At 51.5% G+C, this 26647-nt stretch overlaps 1 protein-coding gene across 1 annotated transcript in view; it reads right to left on the bottom strand.

Moving 5' to 3' along the window:
- The window catches only part of NTMT2 (N-terminal Xaa-Pro-Lys N-methyltransferase 2), a 738584-nt gene extending 713729 nt beyond the window's left edge, over positions 1-24855 (bottom strand). The window contains exon 1 of the mRNA XM_077276218.1: positions 24632-24855. Within this exon, the coding sequence (XP_077132333.1) occupies positions 24632-24785 (154 nt within the window). The 5' untranslated portion in view covers positions 24786-24855. The remainder of the gene's footprint in view (positions 1-24631) is intronic.
- Between the last annotated feature and the right edge of the window lie 1792 nt (positions 24856-26647).

The following is a 26647-nucleotide window of genomic DNA, read 5'->3' as shown; positions in this document are numbered from 1 at the left end:
CGCACAGCCACTCACACTCAGCACAGCCACGCACAGCCGCCCTCACTCAGCACATCCACGCACAGCCGCCCGCACTCAGCACAGCCACACACAGCCGCCCGCACTCAGCACCACCACGCACAGCCGCCCGCACTCAGGAAAGCCACGCACAGTCGCCCGCACTCAGCACAGCCACGCACAGCCGCCCACACTCAGGAAAGCCACGCACAGTCGCCCGCACTCAGCACAGCCGCGCACAGCTGCCCGCACTCAGCACAGCCACACACAGCCACCCGCACTCAGCACAGCCGCGCACTGCCGCTCGCACTCAGCACAGCCGCCCGCACTCAGCACAGCCAGGCACAGCCGCCCGCACTCAGCATAGCCATGCACAGCTGACCGCACTCAGCACCGCCACGCACAGCCGCCTGCACTCAGCACAGCTGCCCGCATTCAGCACAGCCAAGCACAGCCGCCCGCACTCAGCACAGCCATGCACAGCCACCCACACTAAGCACAGCCACGCACAGCCGCCCACACTCAGCACCGCTACGCACAGCCGCCCACACTCAGCACAGCCAAGCACAGCCGCCCGCACTCAGCACAGCCATGCACAGCCGCCTACACTCAGCACAGCCACGCACAGCCGCCCGCACTCAGCACCGCCATGCACAGCCGCCCGCACTCAGCACAGCCATGCACAGCCGCCCGCACTCAGCACAGCCGCCCGCACTCAGCACAGCCGGGCGCACTCAGCACAGCCACGCACAGCCGCCCACACTCAGCACAGCCACGCACAGCTGCACGCACTCAGCACAGCCACGCACAGCCGCCCGCACTCAGCACCGCCACGCACAGCGGCCCGAACTCAGCACCACCACGCACAGCCGCCCGCACTCAGCACAGCCGACCGCACTCAGCACAGCCGCCCGCACTCAGTACAGCCACGCACAGCGGCCCGCACTCAGCACAGCCACGCACAGCCGCCCGCACTCAGCACAGCCACGCACAGCCGCCTGCACTCAGCACAACTGCCCGCACTTAGCACAGTTGTGCACAGCCGCCCGCACTCAGCAAAACCGCGCACAGCCGCTCGCACTCAGCACAGCCACCCTCACTCAGCACAGCCATGCACAGCCACCCACTCTCAGCACAGCCACGCACAGCCGCCCGCACTCAGCACAGCAACGCACAGCCGCCCGCACTCAGCACAGCCACACACAGCCGCCCACACTCAGGACAACCACGCACAGCCACTCACACTCAGCACAGCCACGCACAGCCGCCCTCACTCAGCACAGCCACGCACAGCCGCCCGCACTCAGCACAGCCACACACAGCCGCCCGCACTCAGCACAGCCACGCACAGCCGCCCGCACTCAGCACAGCCATGCACAGCCGCCCACACTCAGCACCACCACGCACAGTTGCCCGTAATCAGCACAGCTGCCCACACTCAGCACAGCCACGCACAGCCGCCCTCTCTCAGCACAGCCACGCACTGCCGCCCGCACTCAGCAAAGCCACGCACAGTTGCCCGCACTCAGCACAGCCGTGCACAGCCGCCCGCACTCAGCACAGCCACGCACAGCCACCCGCACTCAGCACAGCCGCGCACAGCCGCTCGCACTCAGCACAGCCACCCGCACTCAGCACAGCTACGCACAGCCGCCCGCACTCAGCACAGCCACGCACAGCTGCCCGCACTCAGCACCGCCACGCACAGCCGCCCTCACTCAGCACAGCTGCCCACTCTCAGCACAGCCAAGCACAGCCGCCTGCACTCAGCACCGCCAAGCACAGCCACCCGCACTCAGCACCGCCACGCACAGCTGCCCGCACTCAGCACCGCCACACACAGCCGCCCGCACTCAGCACAGCCACGCACAGCCGCCCGCACTCAGCACAGCCACCCGCACTCAGCACAGCCGCGCACAGCCGCCTGCACTCAGTACAGCCAAGCACAGCCGACCGCACCCAGCACAGCCGCGCAGCCGCCCACACTCAGCACAGCAACGCACAGCCTCCCGCACTCAGCACAGCCACGCACAGCCTCCCACACTCAGCACCGCCACGCACAGCCGCCCACACTCAGCACCGTCACGCACAGCAGCCCGCACTCAGCGCAGCCACGCACAGCCACCGGCACTCAGCACAGCCGCCCGCACTCAGCACACCCACCAACACTCAGTACAGCCGCGCACAGCCGCCCGCACTCAGCACAGCCACGCACAGCCGCCCGCACTCAGCACAGCCACGCACAGCCGCCCGCACTCAGCACAGCAGCGCACAGCGGCTTGCACTCAGCACAGCCGCGCACAGCCAACCGCACTCAGCACAGCCACGCACAGCCACTCGCACTCAGCACAGCCGCACACAGCCGCCCGCACTCAGTACAGCCATGCACAGCCGCCCGCACTCAGCTCCGCCACGCACAGCCGCCCGCACTCAGCACAGCTGCCCACACTCAGCACCGCCATGCACAGCCGCCCACACTCAGCACCGCCACGCACAGCCGCCCGCACTTAGCACAGCCACGCACAGCCGCCCGCACTCAGCAAAGCCACGCACAGTCGACCGCACTCAGCACAGCCACGCACAGCTGCCCGCATTCACCACAGCCACGCACAGCCGCCCGCACTCAGCACAGCCACGCACAGCCACCCGCACTCAGTACAGCCGCGCACAACCGCCCGCACTCAGCACAGCCACGCACAGCCGCCCGCACTCCGCACAGCCACCCGCACTCAGCACAGCCACGCACAGCCGCCCGCACTCAGCACAGCCACGCACAACCGCCCGCACTCTGCACAGCCACGCACAGCCGCCCGCACTCGGCACAGCCACGCACAGCTGCCCGCACTCAGCTCAGCCGCCCGCACTCAGCACAGCCACGCACAGCCGCCCTCACTCAGCACAGCCACTCACAGCCGCCCGCACTCAGCACAGCCACGCACAGCCGCCCGCACACGGCACAGCCACGCACAGCCGCCCGCACTCAGCACAGCCGCGCACAGCCACCTGTTGTGAATTCCGCTCTTGGGCTCCCTCCGGTGGCTGTAAGTGGCACTTTTGTGAGTTCTGCTCTTGGGCTCCCTCCGGTGGTTTTGAGTGGTATGGCTGCTTCTTGGATTTAGCATCAGCAGCTGCTTCCACTGATCGTCTTTATGGCTCGGCTATTTTAGTCTGGTCTTATCCCTCAATCAATGCCAGTTGTCAATTGTTCCTGCTTGGAGTCACGGCTCTTTTGGATTTCCCTGACACTCTGACCTGTTCAGCAAAGATAAGTCCTTGCTTGTCCTTTTGCAGTCCACTTGTTGTGGACTTTATTGTTCAGCATATTCTATGTTTTGCTCATTTGTCCAGCTTATCAGTATGGATCTATTCAGCTAAGCTGGAAGCTCTGGGCAGCAGATTTTGCCCTCCACACCTTTAGTCAGGTGTGGAGATTTTGCATTCTCTGCGGTGGACTTTTTCTAGTTTTTATTACTGACCGCACAGTGTCTGTCCTGTACTATCTATCTAGCTAGAAGTGGCCTCCTTTGCTACATCTTGTTTCATTCTACGTATGTCGTTTCCCTCTCCACTCACAGTCATTATTTGTGGGGGGCTGTCCTATCCTTTGGGGGTTTTCTCTGAGGCAAGATAGCTTTCCTGTTTCTACCTTTAGGGGTAGTTAGCTCTTAGGCTGTGACGAGGTGTCTAGGGAGAGACAGGAACATCCCACGGCTACTTCTAGTGTTGTGTTAAGATCAGGAACTGCGGTCAGTACAGGTACCACCTGCTCAGAGCTAGTCGCATGTTGCTCCTAAATCACCAGTCCATAACAGCCACCCACACTCTGCACAGCCATGCACAGCCGAACGCACTCAGCACAGCCACGCACAGCCGCCCGCACTCAGCACAGCCGCCTGCACTCAGCACAGCCACACACAGCCGGCCGCACTCAGCACTGCCGCGCACAGCCGTCTGAACTCAGCACAGCCGCGCACAGCCGCCCGCTCTCAGCAGAGCCGCACACAGCCGCCTGCACTCAGCACAGCTGCCCGCACTCAGCACAGCCAGGCACAGCCACCCGCACTCAGCACAACCACGCACAGCTGCCCACACTCAGCACAGCCACGCACAGCCGCCCGCACTCAGCACAGCCACACACAGCTGCCCGCACTCAGCACAGCCACGCACAGCTGCCCGCACTCAGCACAGCCGCCCGCATTCAGCACAGCCACGCACAGCCGCCCGCACTCAGCACAGCCATGCACAGCCGCCCACACTCAGCACCACCACGCACAGCTGCCCGTAATCAGCACAGCTGCCCACACTCAGCACAGCCACGCACAGCCGCCCTCACTCAGCACAGCCACGCACTGCCGCCCGCACTCAGCAAAGCCACGCACAGTTGCCCGCACTCAGCACAGCCGTGCACAGCCGCCCGCACTCAGCACAGCCACGCACAGCCACCCGCACTCAGCACAGCCGCGCACAGCCGCTCGCACTCAGCACAGCCACCCGCACTCAGCACAGCTACGCACAGCCGCCCGCACTCAGCACAGCCACGCACAGCTGCCCGCACTCAGCACCGCCACGCACAGCCGCCCTCACTCAGCACAGCTGCCCACTCTCAGCACAGCCAAGCACAGCCGCCTGCACTCAGCACCGCCAAACACAGCCACCCGCACTCAGCACCGCCACGCACAGCTGCCCGCACTCAGCACCGCCACACACAGCCGCCCGCACTCAGCACAGCCACGCACAGCCGCCCGCACTCAGCACAGCCACCCGCACTCAGCACAGCCGCGCACAGCCGCCTGCACTCAGTACAGCCAAGCACAGCCGACCGCACCCAGCACAGCCGCGCAGCCGCCCACACTCAGCACAGCAACGCACAGCCTCCCGCACTCAGCACAGCCACGCACAGCCTCCCACACTCAGCACCGCCACGCACAGCCGCCCGCACTCAGCACCGTCACGCACAGCAGCCCGCACTCAGCGCAGCCACGCACAGCCACCGGCACTCAGCACAGCCGCCCGCACTCAGCACACCCACCAACACTCAGTACAGCCGCGCACAGCCGCCCGCACTCAGCACAGCCACGCACAGCCGCCCGCACTCAGCACAGCCACGCACAGCCGCCCGCACTCAGCACAGCAGCGCACAGCGGCTCGCACTCAGCACAGCCGCGCACAGCCGACCGCACTCAGCACAGCCACGCACAGCCACTCGCACTCAGCACAGCCGCACACAGCCGCCCGCACTCAGCACAGCCACGCACAGCCGCCCGCACTCAGCACAGCCACGCACAGCTGCCCGCACTCAGCACAGCCGCCCGCACTCAGTACAGCCATGCACAGCCGCCCGCACTCAGCTCCGCCACGCACAGCCGCCCGCACTCAGCACAGCTGCCCACACTCAGCACCGCCATGCACAGCCGCCCACACTCAGCACCGCCACGCACAGCCGCCCGCACTTAGCACAGCCACGCACAGCCGCCCGCACTCAGCAAAGCCACGCACAGTCGACCGCACTCAGCACAGCCACGCACAGCTGCCCGCATTCACCACAGCCACGCACAGCCGCCCGCACTCAGCACAGCCACGCACAGCCACCCGCACTCAGTACAGCCGCGCACAACCGCCCGCACTCAGCACAGCCACGCACAGCCGCCCGCACTCCGCACAGCCACCCGCACTCAGCACAGCCACGCACAGCCGCCCGCACTCAGCACAGCCACGCACAACCGCCCGCACTCTGCACAGCCACGCACAGCCGCCCGCACTCGGCACAGCCACGCACAGCTGCCCGCACTCAGCTCAGCCGCCCGCACTCAGCACAGCCACGCACAGCCGCCCTCACTCAGCACAGCCACTCACAGCCGCCCGCACTCAGCACAGCCACGCACAGCCGCCCGCACACGGCACAGCCACGCACAGCCGCCCGCACTCAGCACAGCCGCGCACAGCCACCTGTTGTGAATTCCGCTCTTGGGCTCCCTCCGGTGGCTGTAAGTGGCACTTTTGTGAGTTCTGCTCTTGGGCTCCCTCCGGTGGTTTTGAGTGGTATGGCTGCTTCTTGGATTTAGCATCAGCAGCTGCTTCCACTGATCGTCTTTATGGCTCGGCTATTTTAGTCTGGTCTTATCCCTCAATCAATGCCAGTTGTCAATTGTTCCTGCTTGGAGTCACGGCTCTTTTGGATTTCCCTGACACTCTGACCTGTTCAGCAAAGATAAGTCCTTGCTTGTCCTTTTGCAGTCCACTTGTTGTGGACTTTATTGTTCAGCATATTCTATGTTTTGCTCATTTGTCCAGCTTATCAGTATGGATCTATTCAGCTAAGCTGGAAGCTCTGGGCAGCAGATTTTGCCCTCCACACCTTTAGTCAGGTGTGGAGATTTTGCATTCTCTGCGGTGGACTTTTTCTAGTTTTTATTACTGACCGCACAGTGTCTGTCCTGTACTATCTATCTAGCTAGAAGTGGCCTCCTTTGCTACATCTTGTTTCATTCTACGTATATGTCGTTTCCCTCTCCACTCACAGTCATTATTTGTGGGGGGCTGTCCTATCCTTTGGGGGTTTTCTCTGAGGCAAGATAGCTTTCCTGTTTCTACCTTTAGGGGTAGTTAGTGTCACGATTCACACCGTGACTGTCAAGATCCCTCAGCCGCTGCCCACAATATGTCACGGATTGGGGTGACTTTAAACCAACAGACGGCTATCACATGTGCAGGGGGCTTATCCCAGGTATCCCTCCACTGCCACAATGTGATGAAAACACACACACGAGGCTATTGACCTCTTAGTTTACAGCAGGGGCTTATTCTAGGTATCCCACTGCTCTTCAATATACCATGAACTGCAGGGATTTGTGTCTATCCCGCTTACAGTTCCACTTAACACTTGCAGCTCTCTGGCGCCCCCCTTACTCTCAGGTCAGATTAGGTACTGCACCTAGGGTGATTAGTCGCCAGAAACGCTGCCTGCTATGTACTGGCTATTGGGAACACTTCAGCGATGCGATAACTACTCCCACTCAGGCAGGAACAATAATTATCAAGCCGCAGTCGCTACAGGGACCCCCAAAAGCCGGCACACGGTCGCTGCCACCAGCTCCAATTGAACGGGTCTGGAGCCAACCCCCAAAATAGTAGCGTAATTCCCTTCAGAGACAGGGTACGTATTTAGAGCAGGAAGGACGAACTAGTATTAAATATGATACCCCATAAATGATTTTTAGGCAGTGTTTATAAAATATTTTACAAAGATGTTACAAATGAGACAATTGCAAATATGTACAAGGTAATTATGAAAATAAAAGGATTAAAGGAAGAAACGATAACACTCACATTTCTCAGATCATTGCATGGCAGTCAGCCAGACATCCCAGCTCATTGGATGTGCTGTTCAGGGCTCACAGGAAAAGAGAAGAAGAAGACTGAGCCGGGAGATCTGGCCACAACTTTATAATCTACAGTCTGTGACCTCACAGAAAGGGCTGGCTTTTCCAGATCCTCCTACCTTTCAGTCTGAGTAACTTGGATACAAATTGGTCTAATGCTTATAACTCCGTCCCAGTACATATCAGAGTCATATCACACCCAGCATAGAGCTTGTATTAACATGAGCTTTCTAAGGAGACCAAATATGTCCTATTATTTACAGAGCAATCCCTACTTCTTCCCCCGATGGAGTTAGGCGACTGTGTTTAGAGTGATGGGTAGATGCTTCGACGGAGATAAAGAATATGTATTTATCATTCCACTATCCTAAATAGTTTGTCTAATATCTCACAATAACCGAACAAAGGACCGCATGGTTCTAGAAGTTTCTCTAACTGTTAAAGCTGAGCACTTACTACTACAGGAACTGGGGGTCGTAAATGCCTTTTGTCAATAAAACTCACTTCCCCCATCTACATTGGCAAGCAAGCTCAACTCTGAAGCAAAAGACAAGGGGGGCCTCCTAGCCCACATCCTGGGCTGACAAGAGCACTAAACTTATGATATTTCATACCATATCGTGACACCTCCCCCTTTTGGCGTGCGCTACGGCGGCAGGACCTCTCGGTATGCCTCCATGCGCACCTCCGTGGGTTCACCCTGGCGGGACAGTCCATCTGCATTCCCATGCTCCCTGCCCGCTTTGTGTTCAATGGTGAAGTCAAATTGCTGAAGGGCAAGGCTCCAGCGTAGCAACCTGCCATTGGTTCCACACATGGTGCTTAGCCAGCGCAGAGGGTTGTGGTCGGTCACCACAGTGAAGGTGCGACCGTACAAGTAGGGCTGCAAGCGCTGCAGGGCCCAGACTATGGCCAGGCACTCCTTCTCAATGGTGGAGTAGGCCACTTCCCTCAGCAAAAGTTTCCGGCTCAGGTACAACACGGGGTGCTCTTGGTCCTCCGAGTCAACCTGGCTGAGCACAGCACCGAGGCCAAACTCGCTGGCGTCGGTCTGTACCAAGAACGGTCGACTGCTGTCGACTGCTTTCAACACAGGGGCGTTGCACAGTGCTGTTTTCAACGCCTGGAAGGCCCCCTCACAGCCATCTGTCCAGTTGACGATGTGGGGTAGCTTCTTCCTGGTGAGGTCCGTCAAAGGTTTTGCCAGGCTACTATAGTGCTGCACGAAGCGCCTATAGTACCCTGCAGTGCCCAGGAAGGACATCACATGTTTCTTGGTCCTGGGAGTGGGCCAGTTCACGATCACGCCCACTTTGTCAGGCTCCGGTTTCAGGGTGCCTCCGCCTACCCGGTGCCCCAGGTAGTGGACCTCCCTCATGCCCATCTGGCACTTTCCCGGCTTGATAGTCAGTCCTGCTCGGTGAATTCGCCCGAGCACCTCCTCAAGATGCTGCATGTGTTCATCCCAGGAGGGACTGAAGATGGCAATGTCATCTAAGTACGCCACGGCGTACTTCTCCAGTCCCTGAAGCAGGAGATTGACCATCCGCTGGAAAGTGGCAGGGGCATTCTTCATGCCGAAGGGCATGACCGTGGACTCGTACAGTCCAAAGGGTGTGATAAAGGCGGACTTCTCCTGCGCCTCGGGGCTCAGGGGAATCTGCCAGTATCCGCGACTCAGATCCATTATTGTCAGGTATTCTGCGCCAGCTAACTTCTCAAGCAGCTCCTCGATGCGCGGCATTGGGTGCGCGTCAGAGGCTGTACTGGCGTTGAGCCCCCTGTAGTCCACGCAGAACCGGGTGGTCCGGTCCTTCTTTGGCACGAGAACTACAGGTGAGGCCCACGCGCTCTTTGACCGTCGAATCACCCCCAGCTGTAACATCTCATCGATCTCCTGGCGCATAATCTGCTGCACCTGGTCAGAGATTCGATAGGGTGTTCGCCGTAGTGGGGCGTGATTCCCGGTGTCCACCTCGTGGACCGCTAACTCAGTCCTTCCAGGCCGGTTGGAGAACACGACCCGGAAGGGTTCCAGGGTGGTTTGCAACTGCAACCGCTGTGGTTCATCTAGCGAGGCGCTTACCTCCACGTCCTCAATGGACCCACGGGCCTTGGCTTGGGCCAGCATGTCCAGGAGGGTGTCCTCCTCCCCGTCTTCGGGTGCGCTGCAGACCGGTAGGACGAAAGGTTCACGTTCGTGATGAGCCTTCATCATGTTGACGTGAAAGGCCTTTCGCCTACCCCGAGTGTGGTCAAGCGTGACCACATAGGTGACCGGGTTGAGCTGTTGGTGGACGACGTACGGGCCCTCCCAGGCTGCCTGAAGCTTATCCGTTGGTACAGGAACCAGCACCCACACCTTTTGACCCACGTGGTAGGTCCGCTCCCGGGCGTTCTGGTCGTACCAGTGCTTCTGATCAGCCTGAGCCTGCGTCATGTTGTCATGCACCAACTGCGTCAAGGTCTGCATCTTGTCACGGAAGCGCATGACATACTCCACTATGGACACTTCAGAAGGGTTCGGCTCCTCTTCCCAGGATTCTCTTACCAACCCAAGGGGTCCCCGGACTCGCCTGCCGTACAGGAGCTCGAAGGGGGAGAACCCCGTCGAGGCCTGCGGAACCTCTCTGTAAGCGAATAGCAGGTGTGGGAGGTACCGCTCCCAGTCGCGCCCTTGTGTCTCAACCAGCATGCGTAGCATCTGTTTGAGGGTACCATTGAAGCGTTCACACAAGCCATTGGTCTGTGGGTGATACGCACTCGATACCAGGTGCTTCACCTGCATTTTCTTACAGAGAGCCTCCATTAGGTGAGACATAAATTGGGTCCCTCGATCAGTAAGCATTTCCCTGGGAAATCCTACACGTGAAAAGATGGCCAACAGGGCATCCGCCACCTTATCTGCCCTAATTGACGACAGAGCTACTGCCTCTGGGTACTGGGTAGCGTAGTCTACCACAGTAAGAATATATTGCTTTCCAGAGCTGCTGGTGACGGCCAGCGGGCCCACAATGTCCACCGCAATCCTCTGGAAAGGCTCCTCTATCACTGGCAAAGGGATCAGGGGAGCCTTAAGAGCAGGCCCCGCCTTCCCCACTCTTTGACAGGTGACACAGGAGCGGCAGTAGTTTGACACATCTGTCCCCATCTTAGGCCAATAGAAGTGTTGAGACAGCCGGGCCTTAGTTTTGCTGATACCCAAGTGTCCAGCTAGCGGGATCTCATGGGCAATCCGCAACAACTCACCCCGGAATTGCTGTGGGACGACCAGCTGTCTTTCCCTCAACCACTCCTTTTGTGATTCTCCGGGTACTGTCTCCCGGTACAACCTTCCTCCTTCCCAGAACACCTTCTCCTTATCAGTTTCAGAGAATGACGTCCCGGCGAGTTGTCTCAAACTCTCTAGGCTCGCATCTGTGTGTAGAGCGGCCTGAAACTCCTGGCTAGGGGAAGCCAAAAGCGATGTCAGGGTCCCTTCCCCACGGGAGCCCTCTGGGACCTGCACTGGGTCCACCTCTGGTTCAGTCACACTGATGACTGAGGAGGGTCCGGAAGGCAGACAGGTATCTGCGTTCCGGGCACTCTGACTGCGGGTGACAGCAGCTACGTAGGCTGTCTCCCCGGGGGTTTCTACAGACCCATCAGCTGACGCTGCTATGGGCTCTACCTCCCCATCCTCCCCCATTACCTCAGGAGCATTGCTACTTAGGGGCCAGTTACCTTCCTCGGTGGCACTGGTCAATTTCATGGCGTCACCTGTCTCACAGTTCCCATGTATCTCCCCATTTCTTGTAGCACCGACACTTGCCCCTGCTAGGGGTTCCTCAGCCGTCTCACTCCGCAGAGCAACGTGGCTGAGCACTCCTGTACCTATGGACACATCAACTTTTACAGAAACATCATTATCAGATACAGTTGGCACAGGTACAACATTTTCACCATCAATCCTAGGGAAAAATTGGTTAGCAGATGCATCACTACAAGATAAAGCATGGTCAGGTAACACATGCGATTTCCCATCATCATCATCATCATCATCATCATCAGGGTTAACGTTACCCTTATTAGCAGATTGGGGAGGGGTGTCAGGGACGTAGTATGCAAACAACCTCCCCAAATCAGTCCCCAACAAAACATCAGTGGGCAAATTATCAGACAGCCCCACTTCTTTCACCCCGCTCCCGGCACCCCAATCAATAAAAACCCGGGCCATTGGCAAGGGACAGCTGATGCCCCCAATCCCAGTGACAGTTAGGGTTTTCCCCGGAATGATTTCTTCAGGGGCCGCCAGTTCGGGTCGGATGAGGGTTCGTTCAGCCCCGGTGTCCTTGAGGCCTGTAGCAACACGACCTCCCACAGTGACATGCTGTACGTTATCACACCCCCTCCCAACCACACCACCCACCAAAAGAACGGCTGCATTAGGCCCTGGGGCCTGGGATGAGGGGTTCTTCTGCCTGGCTGGACATTGGTGACTGAGGTGTCCAGTCTGCCTGCAGTGGTAACACTGGCGAAGTTCGGTGGTAGGTCTGGTGCTGTTGGCCACGGGGACAGGACCTCTGGTGTGTTGGCTGGCAGGGGTACTGGCGTTGGCTGCAGGCTTACCCCCTCTCCAGCTGGTGGTGACTGGCTTCCGCACTTCCGATCTACGGTTGGCCTCATAGGCATCGGCAATCTGCGCTGCTTTCGTCACATCGTTGGGTTCTCTGTCCATCACGAACTGTCGCACTTCAGTTGGGCAAAGACGGAAGAACTGGTCTTTGATCATCAGGTCTCGCAGCTGTGTAAAGGTGGTCACTGACAGTCCTTGGGTCCACTGGTCAAAGTGGGTCCCCAGTCTATGCACCACATCACTGTAACTGTCGTGTGGGCCACGTAGGAGGGTCCGAAACTTTTTACGGTACACCTCGGGTGTAAGCTGGTACTTAGCTATGAGAGCCTGCTTGATGGCCTCATAGTCACCATCTTGTTCTTGAGGGAGTGCAGCAAACGCCTCCAGAGCTTTTCCTCTCAGCCCTGGTGTCAGGTATCGTGCCCATTCTTGTGTAGGCAGCTGGTACTGTCTGCAGGCTTTCTCAAAGGCCCGCAGAAAAGTGTCCAAGTCCCCATCCTTTTCCATAACAGGAAAGTGGTCGGGCCGGGGCTTCGGTATCTGAGCGCTGCTGGGCTCACGACTTGACTGGGACGACCCCTGCATTTGCAGTTGGGCCATCTGCAGCTGGTACTCCCGCTGCGCTTGGGCCTCTCGCTCGGCTCGGGCCTCGGCTCGCTCCTGGTATTGCTGGATCAGCTGCAGACGTCGGTCCAGGTCATCTGCGGAGCATTGTTGCAGAGCCAGCTGCAGGAGGTGGTCTGCACCCCCCTGGTTGCCAGTAGGGCCCGTATTCAGTGGTTGAACCTCTGCTGCAGCACCACGTTCGCTGGTGCTGGCATCTGCGGCCTCTGGGCTCTGTGAGTGGTCTAGAGCGGCTTCCCATTGCACCAGTTCAGCGACCATTTGAGTCTTGGTCATGCTCTGGGGGTTCAGGCCATGATACGTGCATATCCCAGCAAGAGTGTCTTTCTTCTGCTGGTTGTACCAGGCTTCTCCTTTCGTTGCCATGGTTGCCAAATAAAAGATAGGATAGAAAAATGAAGAAAAAGGGAGGGGATAATCACCAGTACACACAATTGTCTCAAGACTAATAAACACTGAGTTCGTTCTCCAAACTTATTTGCGCAGAGTTCTCGCAAGAACTTTCTGCAAGTTTTTAGTGAGAGGAATGATTGCTCAAACCAAATCACTAATGCTCTAATATCCCACCGCCTTGCCACCAATATGTCACGATTCACACCGTGACTGTCAAGATCCCTCAGCCGCTGCCCACAATATGTCACGGATTGGGGTGACTTTAAACCAACAGACGGCTATCACATGTGCAGGGGGCTTATCCCAGGTATCCCTCCACTGCCACAATGTGATGAAAACACACACACGAGGCTATTGACCTCTTAGTTTACAGCAGGGGCTTATTCTAGGTATCCCACTGCTCTTCAATATACCATGAACTGCAGGGATTTGTGTCTATCCCGCTTACAGTTCCACTTAACACTTGCAGCTCTCTGGCGCCCCCCTTACTCTCAGGTCAGATTAGGTACTGCACCTAGGGTGATTAGTCGCCAGAAACGCTGCCTGCTATGTACTGGCTATTGGGAACACTTCAGCGATGCGATAACTACTCCCACTCAGGCAGGAACAATAATTATCAAGCCGCAGTCGCTACAGGGACCCCCAAAAGCCGGCACACGGTCGCTGCCACCAGCTCCAATTGAACGGGTCTGGAGCCAACCCCCAAAATAGTAGCGTAATTCCCTTCAGAGACAGGGTACGTATTTAGAGCAGGAAGGACGAACTAGTATTAAATATGATACCCCATAAATGATTTTTAGGCAGTGTTTATAAAATATTTTACAAAGATGTTACAAATGAGACAATTGCAAATATGTACAAGGTAATTATGAAAATAAAAGGATTAAAGGAAGAAACGATAACACTCACATTTCTCAGATCATTGCATGGCAGTCAGCCAGACATCCCAGCTCATTGGATGTGCTGTTCAGGGCTCACAGGAAAAGAGAAGAAGAAGACTGAGTCAGGAGATCTGGCCACAACTTTATAATCTACAGTCTGTGACCTCACAGAAAGGGCTGGCTTTTCCAGATCCTCCTACCTTTCAGTCTGAGTAACTTGGATACAAATTGGTCTAATGCTTATAACTCTGTCCCAGTACATATCAGAGTCATATCACACCCAGCATAGAGCTTGTATTAACATGAGCTTTCTAAGGAGACCAAATATGTCCTATTATTTACAGAGCAATCCCTACTTCTTCCCCCGATGGAGTTAGGCGACTGTGTTTAGAGTGATGGGTAGATGCTTCGACGGAGATAAAGAATATGTATTTATCATTCCACTATCCTAAATAGTTTGTCTAATATCTCACAATAACCGAACAAAGGACCGCATGGTTCTAGAAGTTTCTCTAACTGTTAAAGCTGAGCACTTACTACTACAGGAACTGGGGGTCGTAAATGCCTTTCGTCAATAAAACTCACTTCCCCCATCTACATTGGCAAGCAAGCTCAACTCTGAAGCAAAAGACAAGGGGGGCCTCCTAGCCCACATCCTGGGCTGACAAGAGCACTAAACTTATGATATTTCATACCATATCGTGACAGTTAGCTCTTAGGCTGTGACGAGGTGTCTAGGGAGAGACAGGAACATCCCACGGCTACTTCTAGTGTTGTGTTAAGATCAGGAACTGCGGTCAGTACAGGTACCACCTGCTCAGAGCTAGTCGCATGTTGCTCCTAAATCACCAGTCCATAACAGCCACCCACACTCTGCACAGCCATGCACAGCCGAACGCACTCAGCACAGCCACGCACAGCCGCCCGCACTCAGCACAGCCGCCTGCACTCAGCACAGCCACACACAGCCGGCCGCACTCAGCACTGCCGCGCACAGCCGTCTGAACTCAGCACAGCCGCGCACAGCCGCCCGCTCTCAGCAGAGCCGCACACAGCCGCCTGCACTCAGCACAGCTGCCCGCACTCAGCACAGCCAGGCACAGCCACCCGCACTCAGCACAACCACGCACAGCTGCCCACACTCAGCACAGCCACGCACAGCCGCCCGCACTCAGCACAGCCACACACAGCTGCCCGCACTCAGCACAGCCACGCACAGCTGCCCGCACTCAGCACAGCCGCCCGCATTCAGCACAGCCATGCACAGCTGCCCGCACTCAGCACAGCCTCCCACACTCAGCACAGCCGCCCGCACTCAGCACACACACAGCCGCCCACACGCAGCAGTTTTTGTCCCCCTTTTGAATCGTGGCACCACATTTGCTATACGCCATCCTGTGGTACAGACCCTGTTATTATGGAGTCTTTAAAGATTAAAAATAATGGTCTATCAATGACTGTACTTAATTCCTGCAGTACTCGGAGGGGTGTATCCCATGCGGGCCCAGAGATTTGTCAATTTTAGTGATTTTTAGACGCCGCCGTAATTCCTGCTGGGTTAAGCAGGTGACATTTAATGGGGAATTTTTGTTATCACTGATCATATTGTCTGCCATGGAATTTTCTTGTGTAAATACTAATGAAAAAAATTCATTTAGCATATTGTTTTTTTCCTCATCCTTATCCACCATTTCACACAGACTATTTTTAAGGGGGCCAACACTATCATTTTTTAGTTTCTTGCTATTTACGTAGTTAAAGAATATTTTGGGATTATTTTTACTCTCTCTGGCAATGAGTCTCTCTGTCTCAATCTTTGCTGCCTTGATTTACTTTTTACAGAATTTATTTAATTTTCTGTATTTATTTAATGCCTCATCACTACCTACTTCCTTTAACCCCTTAACGACCGCCGATACGCCTTTTAACGGCGGCCGCTAAGGGTACTTAATCCACAGCGCCGATAATTAACGGCGCTGTGGAAAAAGTGAATAGCGCCCCCCAGAGTCGGATTTTCTCTGGGGTCTCGGTTGCCGAGGGTAGCCGAGACCCCAGAGAACATGATTCGGGGGGGTTTTACCGACCCCCGAGTTGCGATCGCCGGTAATTAACCGTTTACCGGCGGTCGCAACAAAAAAAAAAAACGCGATTTGCCGTTTAATTTCTCTGTCCTCCGATGTGATCGCACATCGGAGGACAGAGAAATGTGGTCCCCGATGGCCCCCAATAGCCCCCCCAATACTCACCTACCTCCCCCGGTGCTCCTCATGTCTCCCCATGGGCGCCGCCATCTTTTTTCCGGGAAAAAATGGCGGGCGCACGCGCAGTGCGCCCGCCGCCCGGCACCCGGAAGATCTTTGGGGTCTCGGCTGCCGGGGGTAGCCGAGACCCCAAAGAACATGATCGGGGTCGGTTTGCACCGACCCCTGCTTTGCGATCGCCGGTAATTAACAGTTTACCGGCGACCGCAAAAAAAAAAAAAAAAAGCGATCAGTTATTTCTCTGTCCTCTGATGTGATCGCACATCAGAGGACAGAGAAATAGGGGGATTCGGGGACCCTATCATACTCACCCGGGGTCCCTGGGTCCTCTTCTGTCTTCTCCTGCCAGCCGGCTTTTTCATCATGGCGGGCGCATGCGCAGTGCGCCCGCCATCTGCTGCCATCTGCCGGCCGGCAGGAGAAGACAAGTTGGGGCTAAAATTATGGTTAGGGTTAGGGTTAGGGTTAGAGTTAGGGTTAGAGTTAGGGTTAGGGTTAGAGTTAGGGTTAGGGTTAGGGTTAGGGTTAGAGTTAGGGTTAGGGTTAGGGTTAGAGTTAGGGTTAGGGTTAGGGTTAGGGTTAGAGTTAGAGTTAGGGTTAGGGTTGGGGCTAAATTTAGGGTTAGGGCTAGGGTTAGGGTTAGGCTACTTTCACACTAGCGTTTTTTGGCTTCCGTCGCAATGCGTCGTTGGAGAAAAAACACATCCTGCAAAAGTGCTTGCAGGATGCGTTTTTTCTCCATTGGCTTGCATTAGCGACGCATTGCGACGGATTGCCACATGTCGCATCCATCGTGCGACGGATGCGTCGTGCTTTGGCGGACCGTCGACACAAAAAAAACTACATGTAACTTTTTTGTGCGACGTGTCCGCCATTTCCGACCGCGCATGCGTGGCCGGAACTCCGCCCCCACCTCCCCGCACCTCACAATGGGGCAGCGGATGCGTTGAAAAAACAGCATCCGCTGCACCCGTTGTGCGGCGCTTACAACGCTAGCGTCGGTACGTCGGCCCGACACACTGCGATGGGCCGAGTACGACGCTAGTGTGAAAGTAGCCTTAGGCTTCTTTCACACTTGCGTCGGTACGGGGCGGTCGCAATGCGTCGGCCCGATGTACCGACGCACGTTGTGAAAATTGTGCACAACGTGGGCAGCGGATGCAGTTTTTCAACGCATCCGCTGCCCAGTCTATGTCCTGGGGAGGAGGGGGCAGAGTTACGGCCACGCATGCGTGGAAATGGAGGACGCGACGTACAAAAAAAAGGTTACATTGAACTTTTTTTGTGACGACGGGGGCTAAAGTTATGGTTAGGGTTGGGGCTAAAGTTAGGGTTGGGGCTAAAGTTAGGGTTAGAGTTGGGATTAGGGTTAGGGTTTGGATTAGGGTTGGGATTAGTGTTACGTTTGGGATTAGGGTTGGGATTAGGGTTAGGGTTGGGATTAGGGTTAGGGGTGTGTTGGATTTAGGGTTTTGATTAGGGTTATGGTTAGGGTTGAGATTAGGGCTGTTTTGGGGTTAGGGTTGTGATTATCGTTAGGGTTGTGATTAGGATTATGGATCGGGTTGAGATTAGGGTTAAGGGTGTGTTGGGGTTAGGGTTGGAGTTAGAATTGGGGGGTTTCCACTGTTTAGGTACATCAGGGGGTCTCCAAACACGACAGCCAATATTGCGCTAAAAAAGTCAAATGGTACTCCCTCCCTTCTGAGCTCTGCCGTGCGCCCAAACAGTGGTTTACCCCCACATATGGGGCATCAGCGTACTCGGGATAAATTGGACAACAACTTTTGGGGTCCAATTTCTCCTGTTACCCTTGTGAAAATAAAAACTTGGGGGCTAAAAATCTTTTTTGTTGGAAAAAAAAATATTTTTTTATTTTCACTACTCTGCATTATAAACTTCTGTGAAGCACTTGAGCTTTCAAAGTTCTCACCACATATCTAGATAAGTTCCTTAGGGGGTCTAGTTTCCAAAATTTGGTCACTTGTGGGGGTTTCTACTGTTTAGGTACATTAGGGGTCTGCAAACGCAACATAACGCCCGCAGACAATTCTATCAAAGTCTGCATTCCAAAATGGCGCTCCTTCCCTTCCGAGCTCTGCCGTGCGCCCAAACAGTGGTTTACCCCCACATATGGGGTACCAGCATACTCAGGACAAATTGGACAACAACTTTTGGGGTCCAATTTCTCTTGTTACCCTTGTGAAAATAAAAACTTGGGGGCTAAAAAATCTTTATTGTTAAAAAATACATTTTTTTTATTTTCATGACTCTGCATTATAAACTTCTGTGATGCACTTGGGCATTCAAAGTTCTCACTACACATCTAGATAAGTTCCATGGGGGGTCTAGTTTCCAAAATGGGGTCACTTTTGGGGGGTTTCTACTGTTTAGGCACATCAGGGGCTCTCCAAACGCGACATGGCGTCCGATCTCAATTCCAGTCAATTTTGCATTGAAAAGTCAAATGGCGCTCCTTTGCTTCCGAGCTCAGCCATGCGCCCAAACAGTGGTTTACCCCCACATATGGGGTGTCGGCGTACTCAAGACAAATTGTACAACAGCTTCTGGGGTCCATTTTCTCCTGTTACCCTTGGTAAAATAAAAATTTGGAGGCAAAAATATCATTTTTGTAGAAAAAATGCGATTTTTTTATTTTCACGGCTCTACGTTATAAACTTCTGTGAAGCACCTGGGGGTTTAAAGTGCTCACCACACATCTAGATAAGTTCCTTAAGGGGTCTAGTTTCCAAAATGGTGTCATATGTGGGGGGTCTCTACTGTTTAGGCACATCAGCGGCTCTCCAAACGTGACATGGCGTCCGATCTCAATTCCAGCCAATTCTACATTGAAAAAGTAAAACGACACTTCTTCTCTTCCAAGCTCTGCGGTGCGCCCAAACAGTGGTTTACCCCCATATATGGGGTATCGACGTACTCAGGAGAAATTGCACAACAACTTTTGTGGTCTAATTTCTCCTGTTACCCTTGTGAAAATAAAAATTTGGGGGCAAAAAGATCATTTTTGTAGAAAAAATGAGATTTTTTATTTTCACGGCTCTACGTTATAAACTTCTGTGAAGCACTTGGGGGTTCAAAGTGCTCACCACACATCTAGATAAGTTCCTTAAGGGGTCTAGTTTCCAAAATGGTATCACTTGTGGGGGGTTTCCACTGTTTAGGCACATCAGGGACTCTCCTAACGCGACATGGCATCCGATCTCAATTCCAGCCAATTCTGCATTGAAAAAGTCAAACGGTGCTCCTTCACTTCCAAGCTCTGCGGTGCGCCCAAACAGTGGTTTACCTCCACATATGGGGTATCGACGTACTCAGGAGAAATTGCACAACAACTTTTGTGGTCTAATTTCTCCTGTTACCCTTGTGAAAATAAGAATTTGTGGGCGAAAAAATCATTTTTGTGAAAACAAATGCGATTTTTTATTTTCACGGCTCTACGTTATAAACTTCTGTGAAGCACTTTGGGGTTCAAAGTGCTCACCACACATCTAGATAAGTTCCTTGGGGGGTCTAGTTTCCAAAATGGTGTCACTTGTGGGGGGTTTCCACTGTTTAGGCACATTAGGGGCTCTCCAAACGCGACATGGCGTCCGATCTCAATTCCAGCCAATTCTGCATTGAAACAGTCAAACGGTGCTCCTTCACTTCCAAGCTCTGCGGTGCACCCAAACAGTGGTTTACCTCCACATATGGGGTATCGGCGTACTCAGGAAAAATTGCACAATAAAATTTGTGGTTAAATTTCTGTTTTTACACTTGTGAAAATTAAAAAAAATGGTTCTGAAGTAAAATGTTTGCAAAAAAAAGTTAAATGTTCATTTTTTTCTTCCACATTGTTTTAGTTCCTGTGAAGTACATAAAGGGTTAATAAACTTCTTGAATGTGGTTTTGAGCAGCTTGAGGGGTGCAGTTTTTAGAATGGTGTCACACTTGGTTATTTTCTATCATATAGACCCCTCAAAATCACTTCAAAGGTGATGTGGTCCCTAAAAAAAACATGGTGTTGTAAAAATGAGAAATTGCTGGTCAACTTTTAACCCTTATAACTCCCTAACAAAAAAAAAATTGTTTCCAAAATTGTGCTGATGTAAAGTAGACATGTGAGAAATGTTATTTATTAACTATTTTTTGTGACATATCTCTCTGATTTAAGGGCATAAAAATACAAAGTTTGAAAATTGCAAAATTTTAAAAATTTTCGCCATATTTCCATTTTTTTCATAAATAATCGCAAGTAATATCGAAGAAATGTTACCACTAACTTGAAGTACAACATGTCACGAAAAAACAATCTCATAATCAGCGGGATCCGATAAAGCGTTCCAGAGTTATAACCTCATAAAGTGACACTGGTCAGAATTGTAAAAATTGGCTCGGTCATTAAGTACCAAATTGGCTCTGTCACTAAGGGGTTAATTCTCTAAATGCTTTATTTTTGTCACTTATTGCGCCCCTTACAGCTCTATTTAGCCATATTGGTTTCCTCCTATTTCTAGTATGTTTATTCCCATACGGTATATACTGTGCACAGGTCCTATCCAGGATGCTAATAAATGTCTCCCATTTTCTGTGTGTATTTTTATGTCTCAGGATATTGTCCCAGTTAATTGCACCAAGATCATCTCTCATCCGTTGGAAATTTGCCCTCCTGAAGTTTAGTGTCCTTGTAACCCCTCTGCTAATCAGCTTTTTAATGGATACATGAAAACCTATTATTTTGTTATCACTATTCCCCAAGTGACCCCCAACCCTTATATTTGCTCTGCGGTCTGGCCTGTTGGTTAGGCTGGGGTCACACTTGGCGTAAGACAATACGCCACGTATTATACGTCCGTACTACGGCCGTAATACGGAGAAATGTTCCCAAAATATTGATCCGTAGTCAGGGTGTGTCAGCGTATTTTGTGCATGGCATCCTCCGTATGTAATCTGTATGGCATCCGTACTGCGAGATTTTCGCGCAGGCTTGCAAAACCGACATCTAATGGATTTATGTGCTCAAATGTTAGGGAAAACATATATACAGTATATATATATATATATGTCATTGAGACACATATATATATATTCTGTATTTAGATTTCATTCAGCGCGATATCTGTGAATAGCCGGTAATTCAATTGCCGGCTTTTCATTTCTCCTGCACAAACCCGACAGGATATGAGACATGGTTTACATACAGTAAACCATCTCATATCCCCTTTTTTTTTGCATATTCCACACTACTAATGTTAGTAGTGTGTATGTGCAAAATTTCAGCGCTGTAGCTGCTAAAATAAAGGGTTAAATGGCGGAAAAAATTGGCGTGGGCTCCCGCGCAATTTTCTCCGCCAGAGTGGTAAAGCCAGTGACTGAGGGCAGATATTAATAGCCAGGAGAGGGTCCATGGTTATTCGCCCCCCCCCTGGCTACAAACATCTGCCCCCAGCCACCCCAGAAAAGGCACATCTGGAAGATGCGCCTATTCTGGCACTTGGCCACTCTCTTCCCACTCCCTGTAGCGGTGGGATATGGGGTAATGAAGGGTTAATGCCACCTTGCTATTGGAAGGTGACATTAAGCCAGATTAATAATGGAGAGGCGTCAATTATGACACCTATCCATTATTAATCCAATTGTTGGAAAGGGTTAAAAAACACACACACACATGATTTAAAAGTAGTTTAATGAAATAAACACAGCGGTTGTTGTAATAATTTATTGTTCTCTCAATCCATCAGGAACACCCTCGCTTGGAAAAATAATAAACGCACAAGATACATACCTTCTGGTGAACCGTCTCGTCCCACGAAGTAATCCATCTGAAGGGGTTAACTAATATTACAGGCACGAGCCCTGCTAAATGCAGCGGTGCTCGTGCTTGTAATTCCCCGGCGAATGAATGAAATGTAGGTCATTGACCTACATTTCCTTCAGTCGCGGTGATGCGCCCCCTGGTGGATGTCCTCATATGACCTGGAGCGTGGGAAAAAGTTCCCAGGCTGCAGTTCATGAGAACATCCACCAGAGGGCGCCTCACCGCGACTCAATGTAAGTACAGATCCTGCTTTCTTTTCAGCACCCGGGGATTATAGGCACGAGCGAGTGGTTTATCGCAGCTCGTGCCTGTAATATTAGTTAACCCCTTCAGATGGATTACTTCGTGGGACGAGATGGTTCACCAGAAGGTATGTATCTTGTGCGTTTATTATTTTTCCAAGCGAGGGTGTTCCTGATGGATTGAGAGAACAATAAATTATTACAACAACCGCTGTGTTTATTTCATTAAACTACTTTTAAATCGTGTGTGTGTGTGTGTGTGTGTGTGTGTTTTAACCCTTTCATACAATTGGATTAATAATGGATAGGTGTCATAATTGACGCCTCTCCATTATTAATGTGGCTTAATGTCACCTTACAATAGCAAGGTGGCATTAACCCTTCATTACCCCATATCCCACCGCTACAGGGAGTGGGAAGAGAGTGGCCAAGTGCCAGAATAGGCGCATCTTCCAGATGTGCCTTTTCTGGGGTGGCTGGGGGCAGATGTTTTTAGCCACGGGGGGGCCAATAACCATGGACCCTCTCCTGGCTATTAATATCTGCCCTCAGTCACTGGCTTTACCATTCTGGCGGAGAAAATTGCGCGGGAGCCCACGCCAATTTTTTCCGCCATTTAACCCTTTATTTCAGCAGCTACAGCGCTGAAATTTTGCACATACACACTACTAACATTAGTAGTGTGGAATATGCAAAAAAAAAGGGGATATGAGATGGTTTACTGTATGTAAACCATGTCTCATATCCTGTCGGGTTTGTGCAGGAGAAATGAAAAGCCGGCAATTGAATTACCGACTTTTCACTAACAGCGCTGTGTATTTCTCGCAAGTCACACTGCAGGTCCGTGTGGAATCCGTATTTTTCTCGCCACCATAGACTTTCATTAGCGATTTTTTTGCGCAATACGCTGACAAACGCAGCATGCTGCGATTTTGTACGGCCGTAGAAAGCCGTATAATACTGAACCGTAATATACGGCTAATAGGAGCAGCCCCATTGAGAATAATTGTGCCGTATTTAATGCGAGTTTTACGGACGTAGTTTCTGCGCTCTTACGTCCGTAAAACACGCATGTGTGACCCCGGCCTTAATATTAGGTCTAGCAGTGCCCTCCTTCTTGTTGGGTCCTGAACCAGTTGTGAAAGGTAATTGTCTCTCATAGTTGTCAAAAAACGATTACCTTTGCTGGAACTGCAGGTTTCTGTTCCCCAATCTATTTCAGGGTAGTTGAAGTCCCCCATAACAATGACTTCTCCTTGAGTCGCAGCTTCATCTATTTGCTTTATGAGGATATTTTCCGTTGCTTCCATTATTTTTGGAGACTCATAACAAACCCCTATCAGTAATTTATTATTTTTCCCCCTCCCCTTATCTCCACCCACAGGGACTCTACATTTTCATTAGATTCACCTATATTATCACGCAGGATGGGTTTTAAGGATGATTTTACATATAGGCACACACCACCCCCTCGCTTGTCCGTTTGGTCATTTCTGAACCCACTAATGTGGATTACACTGGCCCATTATAAGTTAACAGGTGCATACAAAATGGCTCATATATAGGTTACCATCCAAAGGTAATGAATTTTTCATGGATACATTACAATAATAAAGATAAGCAACTGTACTTTACCTTTATTATTTATTAAATTGTCCATGTAAAAAATGGATGCCATACAGACATATAAAACAGACATACGGTTTGTATATGGACATAAAAACTAAGATACACATACACCATAGAGATGACATTATGGTTGAAAAAATCATTACTTTTTGTTTCTGAACATAAAACAGATGATTTTACATATGTGGTGAACCCAGTCTAAAGAAGAAAAACATAGCCCTGCTCTCAATAACATCGATTCTGTCTGAGATTAAATGAAGAGACAGATTTTGCGTAAACCTATATCCATAGAAGATCTGTGGTTAGTTCTCCAAGATGTTAAGCACTCCGTTATTGAGAGAGATTGTTCCAAACTATAGATGTACCTAGAAGAATTGATGGTGTTTTGACGGCACACCAAATATTGATTTGATTCAGATTTTTTTTCCATTCATCAAATTTTCATCTTGATATTTCATAAGGATAAGCTATTAAAACTTTTATTTTTTTAAAGCATTTTTACTTTACAGCATTTTTTCACACCTGTCAAAAACTTTTGCATAGTACTGTTTATTATAAGTATTCAAAACATACATTCACATTTAGAGTAGCTAAAAAATGCATACATGGTATGAATGGAATAACATACAAACAGGTACTGAATATGGATTTAAAAGTTTAGCTTGGTATAGGTGACTACAACATGGGACCTTTAAATAAAATGGAATGGTCCAGCATGGGATGAGACTATCTTATTTCAATTATCTAAATTATTTATTTACCTCCCAATAAAATGCACATTTTTTCACTTACCAAGAGGATATTTCTCTAACAAGTAGAGATAGCTTGCAAAGAAATCTGTTCGTATTGCCTTGTGAAGAACAAATGACATACTATGTCTGCAGAGTTCTTCATCCGTCTTGTGCCAGCGTGACTTAAAGGCAAGGTGAGCTCCCAGGTACTCCATGTTTGTGTCTTGATATCAATGAAGAAGTAAACCATAATCCACAATCTTGTAGTCTTCAGCTCTTCAGTGTTTGCATGTGTCACTTTATGCCAGAAGAAGGAAGTGTAAGAAGCTTCTGGCATTAGCAGTGAGAATTTTGTGAACTCACAGCAGGTGCTGTTGGGAACTGATAGTAAAACTTAGCTGTGAACTAAGTGCTCTGTAAGTGTAAAATGATATGATCTCTGAATGAGTTCAACTTGATTCAAAAAGGCCACTCTATTTCTGGAGATTGTACTGGGCAGAACGGGAGCACATTAGGAATTTTACAAGTATACCATGTGTGTCATCATCTATTTATTATTATTTCGCACTGACGAGGGCCAACAGCCCAAAACACCGTGTCTGCGAATTGAGATACTGATTTGGCTTTTATCCTAAGTCATATTGCACGACTCGTTAGAGGGTTGATTGTGACTTGTAGGATCGCTACTTCCAACAGGTGGCGCTATAGAGTTAAGTCCTCTTTTTCTCATCAGAAGAGGCAATTTGCATATTTAATTTCCCAGAGGAGCATTGTACGGCAAATAAGCCTCCTTACCTTGACAAGCCAGAGATGGTATGTCACTCTCCATAAGGAGAAACGATACCCCTTAGACCCCAGTCCAGAGCCTCTCACCTAGCCAAATCTGTTCTCATGCTTCGCACTGACGAGGGCCAACAGCCCGAAACACCGTGTCTGCGAATTGAGATACTGATTTGGCTTTTATCCTAAGTCATATTGCACGACTCGTTAGAGGGTTGATTGTGACTTGTAGGATTGCTACTTCCATCAGGTGGCGCTATAGAGTTAAGTCCTCTTTTTCTCAGAAGAGGCAATTTGCATATTTAATTTCCGAGAGGAGCATTGTACAGTAAATAAGCCTCCTTACCTTGACAAGCCAGAGATGGTATGTCACTCTCCATAAGGAGAAACGATACCCCTTAGACCCCAGTCCAGAGCCTCTCACCTAGCCAAATCAGTTCTCATGCTTCGCACTGACGAGGGCCAACAGCCCGAAACACCGTGTCTGCGAATTGAGATACTGATTTGGCTTTTATCCTAAGTCATATTGCACAACTCGTTAGAGGGTGGATTGTGACTTGTAGGATCGCTACTTCCATCAGGTGGCGCTATAGAGTTAAGTCCTCTTTTTCTCAGAAGAGGCAATTTGCATATTTAATTTCCCAGAGGAGCATTGTACGGTAAATAAGCCTGCTTACCTTGACAAGCCAGAGATGGTATGTCACTCTCCATAAGGAGAAACGATACCCCTTAGACCCCAGTCCAGAGCCTCTCACCTAGCCAAATCAGTTCTCATGCTTCGCACTGACGAGGGCCAACAGCCCGAAACACCGTGTCTGCGAATTGAGATACTGATTTGGCTTTTATCTTAAGTCATATTGCACAACTCGTTAGAGGGTTGATTGTGACTTGTAGGATCGCTACTTCCATCAGGTGGCGCTATAGAGTTAAGTCCTCTTTTTCTCAGAAGAGGCAATTTGCATATTTAATTTCCCAGAGGAGCATTGTACGGTAAATAAGCCTACTTACCTTGACAAGCCAGAGATGGTATGTCACTCTCCATAAGGAGAAACGATACCCCTTAGACCCGAGTCCAGAGCCTCTCACCTAGCCAAATCAGTTCTCATGCTTCGCACTGACGAGAGCCAACAGCCCGAAACACCGTGTCTGCGAATTGAGATACTGATTTGGCTTTTATCCTAAGTCATATTGCACGACTCGTTAGAGGGTTGATTGTGACTTGTAGGATCGCTACTTCCATCAGGTGGCGCTATAGAGTTAAGTCCTCTTTTTCTCAGAAGAGGCAATTTGCATATTT

Source organism: Ranitomeya variabilis, chromosome 8, assembly GCF_051348905.1.
Source record: "Ranitomeya variabilis isolate aRanVar5 chromosome 8, aRanVar5.hap1, whole genome shotgun sequence".
NCBI classification, from domain to species: domain Eukaryota; kingdom Metazoa; phylum Chordata; class Amphibia; order Anura; family Dendrobatidae; genus Ranitomeya; species Ranitomeya variabilis.
This window is presented reverse-complemented; position numbering and strand designations above follow the sequence as displayed.